This window comes from Cervus canadensis, chromosome 29 (genome assembly GCF_019320065.1).
Source record: "Cervus canadensis isolate Bull #8, Minnesota chromosome 29, ASM1932006v1, whole genome shotgun sequence".
Lineage (NCBI taxonomy): Eukaryota > Metazoa > Chordata > Mammalia > Artiodactyla > Cervidae > Cervus > Cervus canadensis.
The window spans coordinates 43,540,806-43,555,389 of record NC_057414.1 but is presented as its reverse complement, the minus strand read 5'-3'; the positions used below and the strand labels follow the sequence as shown (position 1 = coordinate 43,555,389).

General features: G+C 50.9%; 1 protein-coding gene and 1 non-coding gene across 2 annotated transcripts in view; one reads left to right on the top strand and one right to left on the bottom strand.

Annotated features, from left to right (window-relative positions):
- The window catches only part of CPT1A (carnitine palmitoyltransferase 1A), a 58,349-nt gene that overhangs the window by 23,261 nt on the left and 20,504 nt on the right, over positions 1-14,584 (top strand). The window contains exons 4-11 of the mRNA XM_043452012.1: positions 2,579-2,750; positions 5,227-5,328; positions 6,297-6,434; positions 7,709-7,786; positions 9,238-9,345; positions 11,057-11,144; positions 11,926-12,121; positions 13,707-13,895. Coding sequence (XP_043307947.1) covers positions 2,579-2,750; positions 5,227-5,328; positions 6,297-6,434; positions 7,709-7,786; positions 9,238-9,345; positions 11,057-11,144; positions 11,926-12,121; positions 13,707-13,895 — 1,071 coding nt within the window. The remainder of the gene's footprint in view (positions 1-2,578; positions 2,751-5,226; positions 5,329-6,296; positions 6,435-7,708; positions 7,787-9,237; positions 9,346-11,056; positions 11,145-11,925; positions 12,122-13,706; positions 13,896-14,584) is intronic.
- Positions 1,865-1,971, bottom strand: LOC122431540. The gene has a single exon (XR_006266557.1). It is a non-coding gene; the product is annotated as a U6 spliceosomal RNA (small nuclear RNA).

Here is a 14,584-nt window from a genome sequence, read left to right as displayed (position 1 = left end):
GAGGCCCTGGGTACAAACCCGTCCCCGCGGGGAACGCACACCTGCACTTCGCACCTGCCGGACTCCTTGGTCTGCCTGGCTGCCCCCCCACTCCGGGAGTCCCAGCAGGGTCCCCGAGCAGGGACTCCGTCTCTCTCTCATCATCCTGCACATGTCTCTGCCCTCTATTTCCGGAGAGCCACAGGCCCGCCCCCACCATAGACAGCTCATCTCTGCATCCCTGCCTGCTTGGGTTCAACACACTTTTTAATTTACTCCGGACCTCGGGTCATTTCTTTACACTGGATTATATTTAGAAGCATTGGCTATTTAAAGCCCTTTCTAATCTGAGTCTTTATAAGATTTGTTTCTTCATCCTTCTAAACCAATTGCAGTAAACTGGGCCATCCCCGGCCCAGATTTAGAAAGACCAGGTTAAGGGACCAGCAGCTCCCAGGGTCAAGGGTCAAGGGCTGTTCTGCATATTCTTGCTGGAGAGGATCCCCAACACCCTGAAGTCGCAGCCTCCCCCCAACTTCTGGGTGGCCCACCCCCTGCAGCCTTAGAAGGGGCACAACGTATAACAGAAAGCTTTTTTTGCTAATGCTTTCAGTTGAAGTGCCTGTAGGTGTACGTATAGAAAATGCCAAATGCATCATTGCTCGTTGCTGTTCAGTTGCTCAGTCATGTCCAGGCTTCCCTGTCCTTCACTGTTTCCCGGAGTTTGCTCAAACTCATGTCTACTGAGTCAGTGATGCCATCCAACCATCTCATTCTCTGCCGCCCCCTTCTCTTCTGGCCTTCAGTCTTTCCCAGCATCAGGGTCTTTTCTAATGAGTCGGCTCTTCGCATCAGGTGGCCAAAGTATTGCAGCTTCAGCATCAGTCCTTCCAATGAATATTCAGGACTGATTTCCTTTAGGATTGACTGCTTTGATCTCCTTGCAATCCAAGGAACCCTCAAGAGTCTTCTCCAGCACCACAGTTTGAAAACATCAGTTCTTAGGTGTACAACATAATGATTTGATACATATATTCTGTAAAATGATTACCACAAGTTTTGTTAACATCCATCACCCAATATAGTTACAAATTTTAAAAGTACATATTTTTTTAGATTTCACATGTGAGACCATACAATATATGCCTTTCTTTTTTTAACTTTTTTTTTCATTGAAGTATAGTTAATATTCAATGTTGTGTTAGTTTCTGGTGTATAGCACCATGATTCAGGAATGTGTATATATATTAGTTTTCTATGTCTGTGAGTCTGTTTCTGTTTCATTTAAAAAAAGTTCATTTGTGTCATATTTTAAATTCCACATGTGAGTGATATCATCTGGTATTTGTCTTTCTCTGTCTGACTTATTTCACTTGCTATAATGTCCTTAAGGCCCATCCATATTGTCACAAATGGCAGGATTTATTCTCTTTTTTTTGCTGAATAATATTCCATTGTATCACTCCGTATTAATACCATCTCTTCTTTATCCATTCATTTGTCCATGGACACTTAAGTTTCCATGTCTGGTCTGTTGTAAATAATGCTGTAGTGAACACGGAGTGATTTCATTTCCTTCAGATAAATACTCAGAAGTGAAATTGTTGGATCATATGGTAGTTCTATTTTTAATTTCTTGAGGAATCTCCATATTGTTTTCCATAGTGACTGCATCAGTTTACATTCCCACCAACAGTGCATAAATGTTGCCTTTTTTCTCCACATCCTCACCAACACTTGTTATTTAAGTTATTTTTATTTTGTGAATATTTTGTGGTTTTTCAAAACAACTAAAACTACAGCCCACAAAGGTGTATGAGTGGCTGAATTTCTTCTCATTTTTTAAGTCCCTTTTTTTTTTTTTTTTTACCAAATGATCAAACTTAAAAATATGGAACACTTCACGAATTTGCGTGTCATCCTTGCGCAGGGGCCGTGCTAATCTTCTCTGTATCGTTCCAGTTTTAGTATATGTGCTGCCGAAGCGAGCACTAAGTCCCATCCTCATCAGATCACTTCCCTATCTACATCACTTTCCCTAGCAAATAAAAATATTTTCTAAGTTTTTGAGTGATCATTTTACAGCATCAGTTTCTACCTGTGTTCATGATAAATGTTCCTGCCCAGATCAAAAACAAGCTCTTTTGATATAAATAGTTGAAGTAATAGTTTTGTCAAGTGACCTGCATTTCTTATGAGTCATGATGAAATGCAAAGGTATGTTTAAGGGAAAAACATCTTGAGTAGCAGGAATGGAAGGCGCAGAATTGCAGCCAGCTCCCAGCCGAGGAGAACGCAGGTCAGTCATCAGTCTGGGGCGTAGCTCCCATCATGGGCGAGCCAGTGCCTCACCCCTGACTTCCTCATCCTACTTGGACCTGGAGGAAGCTGTCTGTTTTCCCTGATTATGCCCGTTAGCCTGGGTTTGTTTCGAGGACCAGCAAAGCAGATGGGGCTGATTCATCTCACATCCAGAAGAAAGATGGCTGAGTCTTGGGAGAATCAGGTTAACACGGGTGGCCCCCTCTCTCTGATCAGGCCTGGGGTCCGTGGCTTCTTCGCTGACGAACCCGTGGCTTGTCTGGTCTTGTCTCGGCAGTGGCTGCATGTCCAGCCAGACCAAGAAGGTGGTGAGCGGCGTCATCTTCGGCACGGGCCTGTGGGTGGCCCTCATCGTCACCATGCGTTACTCCCTGAAAGTGCTGCTGTCCTACCACGGCTGGATGTTCGGCCGCCACGGCAGGCTGAGCCGCACCACCAAGATCTGGATGGTAATGCTGCCCCGGCACGCAGCTGGTGGGGGGGGTTCTGTTTCTTTCTGCCGCGCCTCGAGGCTTGTAGGACCTTAGTTCCCAACCAGGGGTCAAACCTGAGTCCATGGCAGTGAAAAACCCACGTCTTAACCGCTGAACTGCCGGGGAGCTCCTTGGTAGATGATTCTAAAACTGCCTAACATAGTCACAGCCGTGGGTGTTTCACCGCTTGATGTGTTTGGAGATAAATATACACTTGTGAAACCCTCATCTCTACCAAAGTCGCTAATATATCCACCCCGCCCTCCTTGAACCCTGGGCCCCACCCATGCCTTTTGCCTTTGAATGTAAGAGCATTTAACCTAAGCTTCACCCTCTCAGCAAATGTGTTAGGTCTGACGAAGGACTGTTTGTTCCAGTCTCAGTGTCCAGCACATACTTTTTTCCCGAGTTCCCTGGACAGTCCAGTGGTTGAGACTCCACACTTCCACTGCAGGGGCTGTGGGCTCCATCCCTGGTCAAGGAACTGAGACTCCACATGCCCAGTGGTATGGCCCGAAAAGGAAAACAGAAAAAGAAAAGCAAAAAACCCCCAACCAAACAAAACATAGTTATGTCCTGTAACTGAAACCTTGTCCCTTTTAAGGGACACACCCACACATATATATGGGTGACTGATTCACTATGCCGAACTCCTGAAACTAACGCAGAAGTGTAAGTCAACTTGATTTACAACCCCCACCCTGTGTCCCCCGGCCCCTGGCAGCCCCCCTCCCTCCTTGCTGCTTCTGTGGTTCCACGGACCCCTGAGACCACCCAGGATATGTCCTTCTGAGTCTTGTTCACCCACTCAGCCTGGTGTCTGGTGTGGGAGACTTTTTCTTCTGCAAGAAGGGTCCTCACTGGGCCTTTTCCCCTTGGTGAATTTTTTAAAATTAATTTTTATTGAAGTCTAGTTGATTTACACTGTTGTGTTAGTTTCAGGTATATAGCAGAGTGAATCAGTTATGCATACACGTGTGTGTGTGTGGGCTCAGTCATTTCAGTCATGTCCGACTCCTTGCAACCCTATGGACCATAGCCCACCAGGCTCCTCTGTCCATGGGATTCTCCAGACAAGAGTAGTTACTAGAGTGGGTTGCCATTTCCTCCTCCAGAAGATCCTCCCAACCCAGGGATTGAACCTGCATCTCCTGCATTGCAGGTGTATTCTTTACCCACTGAGCCACCTGGAAAGCCTGTGTGTATCCATATATCCACTCTTTTTTTAGGTTCTGTTCCCAAATAGGTCACTACAGAGTATTGCTTAGAGTTCCCTGTGCTATACAGTCCCCTTGGTACTTGAGCGTCGCCCTGTAATTGCCAGAGAAGTCTGACCCACTGTGACTCATGAGCTTGGGCTGGGGACTCGTCTCCTTTAATTAGTGTATCCTGAATATCTGATGTTGATGTCTGCTGGGTTTGTCATCTAGGGCACCCGTCAAACACAAGTACCTTCCATCTACTTCTTCGTAGCCTTTCTGACTAACTCGGGCAGTAAATGGTTTCCCTAGCTGAGACCAGGACACCCTGACTCGCCCTTAGCTTCTGGTACGTTTCACCAGCTCACCTTGGTCCTTAGTCCAGCAGTCACTGACCTGCCGTGTGCATGGATATTTGTCCTTATCTCACCCAGTGATACCTCTACCTGTGGCTGACTGCCACCCCCTGGGGCTCCTGAAAGGGGTGGGCATCCCCATGCCGGAGCCCACCACACCGCACCTTTCCTCTTTCCCAGACTTCCTGCTGTTGCTTGCATGTACGATTTCTGATTTCCAGAGAAATAGAATTTAACTCCCAGGAGAGATTGTGAGGTGGTATCCACACTTTATTAAGCAAGAGAAATGACCTGCCCCAGGGTGACCATCATAGCTGGTGTCCAGTTGAATCCCACCTGCTCTTCAGCATCAAGAATCACAGCACCCCCCCTCCCCTGCCCCAGAAATTCTCTGAAGTCAGGTCAGCATGAGGTGACCAATTGCTAGACCATGTTTAGATCATTCCAGACTTAAGCAGGGGCAAGTGTGTGCCCTTCACCAGACTTGTCAATGACCAGAGGGTCCCGTTGCCTCTCCTGAGCTTGCTTCTGGGTCCAGGCCCCTCGCCCAGTCCCTGGTGCCAATCTGGAAACCGAGGGCCTTGCAGAAGTAGGCACATGGAACTTAATCCCCTTGTGCAGAAGTGCAATCAGACCCCGTGTCAGGGTACCCAGGGAAAGGCACCTCCTGGACAGGGCAGGACTATCTCAGACACAGAGCTTCATTCACCCTGGGTTTTATTTGGGGTTTGCTGTTTGCTGAGGCCTGCGAGGGTTGGGGCAAAAAAATGGACTGGAGGAGATGAACTGCAGTGGAGAATCAGTCACCAGTTGGCAAGTCATGTACCCTGAAAAACTGGTTTTGGGTCTTTGACACAATCTCGTCTTTCAGAACATACCTTTTTTCTTTTTTTTTAGTTTATGGTCAAGATCTTCTCAGGCCGAAAGCCCATGTTGTACAGCTTCCAGACGTCTCTGCCTCGCCTGCCCGTCCCAGCTGTCCAGGACACCGTCAACAGGGTAGGTCAGCTTCACGCTCCCTCCGGAACACCTGCCCTGAACACCGGCATCTTTGCGATCAAGGCTTATGACTTGATGAGACTTCCCTGGTGGTCCCGTGGTTAAGACTCTGAGTTTCCACAGCAAGGGGTTTGGATTCTATCCCTGCTCGGGGAACTAAGATCCCTCATGCCCCCTGGTGCAGCCAAAAAATACACTGTCGATGCTGTTGAGGTCCATGAACTGCTACCTGCCTCCTCCTACCTGCAAGGACCAGAGCGAATCAAAGTGGGGGCCCTGAAAATTCTCAACTGGTGGCCTGGCCTCAGCTTGGTGGTATGACATTCCCCGTCCCTGTCATTTTTCCGGCTCCTCCTTCCCGTCCTGGGGTCCTAAGCACCAGCCTTTAGTCCCACCCTAGGCTCTCAGAGCCCCCACCCCCCCCCCGACCCATCTCATTGGCACCTTCATAGCCTAGGTGAGAACAAAGCTCTTACGAAGGATCAGATGATGGAGAAAAACCCCACACATTACAAGCTCATTGTTGACCGAATCTTGATCTTGTCAGTCTAGAGTCCACTTTGGTGATTTTGTGCTGATTCAAGATCTGAGGAGCGTGCATGCCAGTAAAAGGACAAAAAAGTTTGTCTTTTTAAAATATAGTTAATTAATTAATTTGGCTGCTCCAGGTCTTAATTACAGCCTGTGGGGTCTTATAGTTGTAGCATGCTCACTCTTAGTTGCAGTAGGTGAGACCTAGTTCCCTGACGAGGGGTCGAACCCAGGCCCCTGACACTGGGAACTCAGAACCTTAGCCACTGGACCGCTGGCGATGTCCCCCCAAAAGTTTAATTGTTGAGTTATCCCTGATGTAAAACATCCTTTAGTATTGAAGTTAGCTAACTTGAGTGAAGACTAGCCTTTTTCTAAGGCATAAGGAAAGAAACCTTCTATTTTAGCTGGGCTTATGTTTTTTCCTTTAACCCCAGTACTTGGAATCTGTGAAGCCTCTCATGAAGGAAGGAGAATTTACGCGGATGACGGCTCTGGCACAAGATTTTGCTGTCAATCTGGGACCGAGATTGCAGTGGTATTTGAAGCTAAAATCCTGGTGGGCTACCAATTATGTGAGTATACAAACATGCTGTTTTTCTTGGTGGAATTCTGTGTAGGAATATAATTTGTTCCTGAGCCAGTTGAGCTTCCCTACGTATGGCGAGTGGAAGGAGACACAAGTGGTGGATGAAACAGGCAGAGGAGTTGAGGTTTGAGGAACAGCTAGTGTGGAAGACTCAGACCATAAAGAAGGCTAAGCGCCAAAAAATTGATGCTTTCGAATTGTGGTGCTGGAGAAGACTCTTGAGGGTCCCCTGGACAGCACGGAGATCAAGCCACTCAATCCTAAAGGAAGTCAGCCCTGAATATTCATTGGAAGGACTGATGCTGAAGCTGACGCTCTAATACTTTGGCACCTTGATGCAAAGAGCTGATTCATTGGAAAAGACTGATTTTGGGCAAGATTGAGGGCAGGAGGAGAAGGGGGTGGGTGACAGAGTATGAGATGGTTGGATGGCATCACCGACTCAATGGACGTGAGTTTGAGCAAGCTTTAGGAGATAGTGGAGGACAGGGAAGCCTGGAGGGTTGTAGACCATGGGGTCACAAAGAGTCGGACACGACTTGGTGACTAAAGAACAAGAGGGTGGAAGAGAAAGTGTGATCCAGACAGAGCTGGTGGGTGGGGCACACCAGGGGCGTGGCCTTGGGGCGAGTCCCGACCAGAGAGGGCAGTCAGAGTCCAGGGTGGGTGCGGCAGGTCACGTCAGGTTGTGATCCTGCGCTGGTTACGCGGTATGTTGAGTTTGTGAACGTTTTCACAGGTACTTAGATTCTTAGGTGGGCACCGTTCTGTGTGTTTATGTACTTTCTCACACAAAGTGGAAGGATGGTGGTCCTCGGGTCCCGAAGGCTGTGGGTGTGGTCAGGACGAGACCGCTGGCCTCCTGGGGGATGCTGGGAAGACAGGACACGTGGCCCCGGGGGGGCTCCAAGCAGAGTAGAAACTGGGAGCAGAAGGGGAGAGGCAGTCTGTGGACAGTTACTGGTGGTGTTGACTGTTAAGAAATGTTAGAGCAGCCAGACATTTATCATTTCTTTCCCATTTGGTGTTTCTTTTTTTTTTTAAACCATCTATGAAATGAAGGTGATGTACCCTGTAGCTGAGGCTTGACTTGAATAAAGCCATCTTCTGGTGCCCACTGTTTTGCATGTGGTCTCACTGGGGCTGACTTGGCCCCGAGAGAGAGAAATGCTGTAAACGCGCCCTCCCCCAACCCTCGGCGCCCACCCCCGTCCCGGGCAGCCTGGGTAAGCTTTGGTCTCTCTTGCTTGCCCCTGACAGGTAAGTGACTGGTGGGAGGAGTACATTTACCTCCGAGGACGAGGGCCGCTGATGGTCAACAGCAACTACTTTGCGATGGTGAGTCCCGCGGGCCCACGGCATCCGGTGGAGACCAGGCCCCAGGGAGGCCCGGCCCGGCCCCGCAGGCTGCCTGGGGATGCGCTGGGCCTCCCCTGGCCCTGCTTCCCCCACCCAAGGCCTCACGCCCCCGTCAGGGCGCCCAGGACCTGCCGTCCACAGCAGAGGGCCCCCTGGAGGTCCTTTTGTATTTCCAATGAGGTTCCAGGGTGCCCACCGAGCTGCTGCAGAGGAATTTGGATTGCAGAAATGGTCTCGTGGCGAGTGGGACTCCTCACGCTGCAAACCTCTCCCTCTGTTTTCCTAACTGAGCCTGAGTCACGCTGAAGGCCCACATCCCTGCCCGCTCCCGACCTGTGGGCCAGCTGAGAGCTCATCCACATACTGGGCTTGTCCTTCTGGGCCCTGGGGTGACGTGGGTCCCACTCCGAGTGTCGTTTTCACATCTCTTTGGTCTTTCTTGCCTTTTGAGACATGGGTGCTCTGGAGAGCACACCCCATTGTTTCGTTAGAAGCTCCTCATTGGGCTTCCCTGATGACTCAGCAGGTAAAGAATCTGCCTGCAATGCAGGGGATGTGCGTTCAATCCCTGGGTCGGGAAGATCCCTTGGAGGAGGGCATGGCAACCCACTCCAGTATTCTTGCCTGGGAAATCCATGGACAGAGGAGCCTGAAGGGCTGTTGTCCATAGGGTCGCAAAAGTCAGACATAAGTGAGCAACTAACCACCACCATTTAACTGGCCTTAAATAACTGCTGAATCTCTCTTTCTCTTTCTTTCTCCTTGCTTTCTCTTATATTTTTTGCCTTCTCCTTTATATCTATCTTATTGTTTGCTTTTTCTGTTTTTCTCCTTTAAAATTTCTTTCCTTTAAAAATAATTGTTCTTGTCCTTTGGAAACAAGGTAAGACTTAGAGAAAAACTGTTGACATGGCCCAGAAAAATACTTTTTAGAGTGAACTGTCCACCTGATCCCCTTTTGTTCCCAAAGACTTTGGTGTCTATTTCCCACGTAATCGGGGGGCAACCCCACACATATAACTTCTCTCAAAGTAGAGTTGAGACAAGCAACCCTTGGACTTGAAAAATATAAACACTTAGAAATGTGTTTCTAAAAAGTTGCCAGCCCTTTTCTATATAAAAGATTATTTTAACCTTTGGTTACTTCTCACTCAGAAAACGTCCTAATTATCTAATTGCTGCTTTTAATTTCCACTTTCCTTTTTATGCATTATATGAGGATATTTAGGATGTAGTACTGTTATCTTTTTTTTAGACTTGAATTTATTTATTTACCATTTAATTTTAAAATATACTGTTACCTTTCATAGCCCGATAATTGCTTGGAGGCTTGAAACAACAGAGCAGGTGTCGCAAACCATGTGTAGGAATACATGAGCTGTGTATGGAAGTTCACTCGTCTTTCCCTAACGCTGTGCATTTTGTGTCAGGACTTTCTGTATATCAAACCGACTCACATCCAGGCGGCAAGAGCTGGCAACGGGATCCACGCCATCCTGCTTTACAGGCGCAAACTGGACCGGGAGGAAATCAAACCGGTATGCACACAAACTGCTTTTTTCTTAAAAGAAAAAAATGTATTTATTTGGGTGCTCAGGTCTTGGTGGTGGTTTAGTTGCTCCGTGACACAGGGGATCTTAGCTCACTGACCAAGGATAGAACCCACACAACCTCCACTGGGCCACCGGGGAAGTCGCAAACTGCTTTTTAAAAAAATTCTTTAGAGCAGCTTTATGCAGGTGTAATTGATGTACAACGCACCTTCAGAGCATCCACTGTAATAAGTTCTGACATGTGTCTCTGTGCATGTAAAACCATCACAGTTAAATGAGTAAGACCCCCACCCACCTGCCCACCCTGGGCTCCTTTGTCCCTCTCTACTCCCCACCATCACCCTCATCTGCTTTCTGTCACTCTAGATTAGCTTGCATTTTCTGTAAATGGATTCTTAAAGCTTGTGCGTGCTTGCCTTTTTTTTTTTTTAGACGTTATTGTTTGGGGCTTCCCTGGTGGTTCAGTCAGTAAAGAATCCACCTGCAATGTAGGAGACCCGGGTTCAATCCCTGGGTTTGGGAAGATCCCCTAGAGAAGGAAATGGCCACTCACTCCAGTATTCTTGCCTGGAGAATTCCATGGACAGAGGAGCCTGGCGGGCTCCAATCCATGGGGTCGCAAAGAGTCGGACACGACTGAGCGACTGAACCAACCAGTGTTTATTTGACTGTATTGGGTCTCATTTGCGGCATGCAGGATCCTTGTTGCGACATACAGGATATTCAGTTGCAGAGCACGGACCCTCTAGTTGCGGCGCTTGGGTCTTAGTTCCCTGATCAGGGATCCAACCCATATCCCTTGCGTTGAAAGATGGATTCTTAATCACTGGACCACCAGGGAATCCCCATTCACTTTTTATTTTTTTGTCTTGACCTCTTTCACTCAACATAATTATTTTGAGATTTGGTTCTCTTCTGTAGTGTCCTAAATGGATATATGTCTGATGCACTTTAGTTCCGTAATTTGTCCTTTGAAGAAACCCTCTCTTGCTTGTGAAGGAAATAGTATAGATGTCAGGCCTTTAAAAGAATTCTTTCTGTTTATTTATTTATATTTTTGACCATGCTGAGTCTTCGCTGCTGCACAGGGGCTTTCTATAGATGTGCTGAGCGGGGGCTGCTCTTGGTTGCCGTGAGCGGGCTTCTCGTATCACAGCGGCTTTTCTTGTTGCAAATGCAGGCTCTGGGGCCTCTGGGCTTCGGCAGATGCAGCACACGGATTCAGTTGTTTCTCTGAGGCACGTGGGATCTTCCCAGACCAAGGGTTGAACCCGTGTCCCCTGCATCGACAGGTGGATTCTTAACCACTAGACCAGCAGGGAAGTCTTGAGGCCTTTTTTTTTTTTAACTACTCCTTTGACTTAAGCGTCTGTTTCTTTCTTTCTTTTTTTTTTTTTTTGACTATACTATGCATCACTCGGGATCTCAGTTCCCCGACTAGGGGTTGAAAACATGCTCCCGGCAGTGGGAGCGTGGAGCCTGCTGAGGACGTGTTATTTAAGAATAAGATGCAGGTTTCTGTGCTCTGGTCTGTTTCAGCAAACCCCAGGGTGCATGGTGTCCCAGGGAACCCCTGTTCTTACAGAGTTTAGAAAAGATCAGGTCCAGCCATGTGCACAGAAAACAAATCCAGCGTTTAAATGTGTGGACTTAATTTGCTCCTTGAATTTTTGTTTGAGACATATTTCTGTTACAGATTCTTCTTTTGGGGTCTACGATTCCGCTCTGCTCCGCCCAGTGGGAGCGCATGTTTAATACTTCCCGGATCCCGGGAGAGGAGACAGGTGGGTGGCCTGCTCAGGGCTCCTTTGGAAATCAGAAGTTCCCATCCTTATGCTCAGGAGACATCGGAGAAGACTACCCCAGTGGCTCTTGGCTTCTCCTAAGATTTCAGAGATTTCAGGCTCAAGAACCTTCCTTCTCTTGAACTGCGTTTGTCTTTCTCAGGCCTGGACAGTTAATTGATTTAACTGACTCAGTTTCACTTCAACTGAAGGCTGTCTTACAGTAGTTTTTTTCCAGATTGGGTTAGGAGGGTTTTTTTTTTTTGGCTGCACAGTGCAGCATGAGGGATCTTAGTTCCCTGACCGGGGATTGAACCCATGCCCCCTGCAGTGAAAGCACAGATTCCTAACCACTGGACCACCAAGGAAGTCCTCCACGCAGGGTTTATTGTGTTCAGGGGGATTCAGATTTGTGGTCCAGCAGCCTGACCTGGGACCCTGACCCCTGCCTTCCTCACTGCCCAGTGAGGGGGGGAGCCTCATCTATTCCAGCCAGGATGCCCTTGAGAATGCAAGGGTGCAGAAAGGCACCGCTTAGGACCGCCCCCCGCCTGCGGGGACTCGGGCCCAGGGAGGGTTATGTCCTTTGGCCTGGGTGACACGTCCACGGGGTGGCCAAGCGGAGCCAGCGCCCAGGCCTGTCCCAGCCCAGAGCCCCGAGCCCTCTGCAGGCGGACTCAGCGGAGCCGAGTGACGCAGGGACAGGAGGAGGTGCCGTCGAGGGTGTGTTCTCGCGTTCTCTAACCACGTGCCCCTGGATGCCTGCCCCCGCCCCCCGCAGACACCATACAGCACCTGAGGGACAGCAAGCACATCGTCGTCTTCCACCGGGGCCGCTACTTCAAGGTCTGGCTCTACCATGATGGCCGGCTGCTGAGGCCCCGGGAGATCGAGCAGCAGGTGCAGCGGATCCTGGAGGACCCGTCGGAGCCGCAGCCTGGGGAGGCCAAGCTGGCGGCGCTCACAGCAGCGGACAGGTGTGCGGCCCCTCCGGGATCCTGGGGGGCTGTCGGGGGGGCAGACAGGTGTGCTCCGAGATGCTGTCGTGTTTCGGGGGCTCAGGGTCCTCTCCTCACCAGGGTCCCCCCCTGGCGGGGAGGTGGGTCCCCGGCCTGCAGCGCCGGGCTCGGCTTTGTCCCCGGGTCCCCTTGGCCGTCTGTGTGACAGGCAGGCGTGCGTGTGCGTGGATCCTGGGACACATGGCCGAAGGAAGGAAGTAGGCTGACCAAGCATCACTGGGGGTAGCCAGTGAGGCAGAGAAGGGGCGGGGTGCAGACTCAGTGAGCAACCCCCCCGATGCGTCCCCCGTGGGGCATTGCCCCACCTCACTTACCTAGGTGCAGGGCACATAGCAGCGATTCTCATGGTCACCATTGTCCCCAGGCGTCAAGAACAGCGGTTGGAGCTGGGCCTGTGATGGGACCTGTCGTGTTTCTGGGCTTTTTGGCACCCCTGGGGGTCAGTGGGGAGCACTCGGTGGGGAGAAGAGGGCAAGAGACAGAGGCAGATGGCCTGGCCTGGAAGGGTAGGGGGGTGGGGGGCCTGAGTGAAGGGGCCCAGGAGCTATCTGGAGGCCACAGCTGGGGCGCCTCTCGGGAATTGGGGGTCCCATCAGCTCCGTGCACCCCACGTGGGGCAGGATGGAAAAGAATCCCTGAATTCGGCTCCCGGGGGCACCCCTCATCACAGGGGTGTCGTGTGGCCGTTTGTAGCATGGGCGTGTGGACTCGGAGCCAGCTGGCCTGGGTAGCAGTCCCGACCCGCCACGAAGGTGCCGTGACCTCCTGTCCGTGCCTCGGTTTCCTCATCTGAAAGAGGGGACGATGGTGTCGGGGTCTGTGAGCTTGAGCTGGTCCCGGCACCAGGGCCGTGCTCTTGGCCCTCGCTGTGGTTTCCAAGGGGTTGTTCGCAGGGAGAGGGTGAGAGAGCGGGGTGAGAAGGCTGTGAGGAAGGCCCTACCTCGCTGGGGCTCTGCTGCCCCAGACGGCAGAGCTCAGGGCCCGTCTGCCTTCTTGTCCTTCACCCGGCATTCATGGATGAAGTTCCCCGCCGGCAACATCCCTGGAGCAGGTACAGGAGAAGGCGAGACCCCTGCCCTTCAACCAGGCGGCCCAGCCGGCAGGCAGGCAGGCAGTGGTTGCAGATGGAGAAAGTCTTTAACGCCAGCTGCTGCTAAGTCGCTTCAGTCGTGTCCGACTCTGTGTGACCCAATAGACGGCAGCCCACCAGGCTCCCCCGTCCCTGGGATTCTCCAGGCAAGAACACTGGAGTGGGTTGCATTTCCTTCTCCAATGCATGAAAGTGAAAAGTGAAAGTGAAGTCACTCAGTCGTGTCCGACTCTTAGCGACCCCATGGACTGCAGCCTACCAGGCTCCTCTGTCCCTGGGATTTTCCAGACAAGAGTACTGGAGTGGGGTGCCATTGCCTTCTCCGTCTTTAATGCCTGGTTTTCCTTAAACCCCTAAAACACCAAGAACTGAAAAACACTGTCCTTTCACACATGCCTCGAAGGAGACGTCACCAAATCGCTGCAGGTCTCATGGTATTAATCCTCACCGCAGGGTCCCCTGGGCCAGGTGTCGCCAGGCCTATTTTGGACACGGGAAAAACAAGCAGTCTCTGGATGCCGTGGAGAAAGCCGCGTTCTTCGTGACGTTAGATGAAACAGACCAGGGACACAGGGAGGAGGACCCGGAGACGTCGATGGACAGCTACGCCAAGTCCCTGCTGCATGGCCGGTGTTTCGACAGGTACCGCGCTTACCTTCTGAAACACAGTGCTTTGCCTGAGAACCTAGAAGAAGCTTGACCTGTGGCTGACACCCAGCCTTAAGTGTCCGCTGCAGTAAGGGGGATATGAAAATACAACTGGGGGAGTTTCTTCTTTCCACCAAAACTGTCACACACACACACACACACACACACACACACACACACACACACGCACATGCGTAAGCAGCAGCCTTGAGATCCTTCCCCTCTGCACAACCTCCTCTGCTTGGAGATGCTCGTGAGACGGGGCTGCCCAGAACCTGCAGCAGGTGGGAGAAGGTGGTACCCGGGGCCTGACCTGGATGTCGGCTTTGGCTCTGCTCACTGGTCATGTGACTGGGTGAGGCTGCTCCACCTCCTGGAGCCTCCTTCCCCCTCCCTGTGAAGGGAGGTCCTGACTGCCCATCGGGTTGGGGGTGAGGGTTGGCCGAGGTGGGGGAGGGATGCGGCAGGCACAGTCAGTCCTCCGTGTCCGAGGGGTTCAGTCAACCATGTGGATCAGGGACCGTGTGTCAGAGCCTCGGTGGTGGAGCCTGTGGCTGCAGAGGGCCGACTCTGGGTTTCCTTAATCGGTCAGCGGGTCCCGGAGCCACGCCCCCAGCAGATACCCAGGGAGGACCTTGTGGCTTCCCGTCTCTGCCGGTGTCTTGTGCATCCTTTCTCATTAT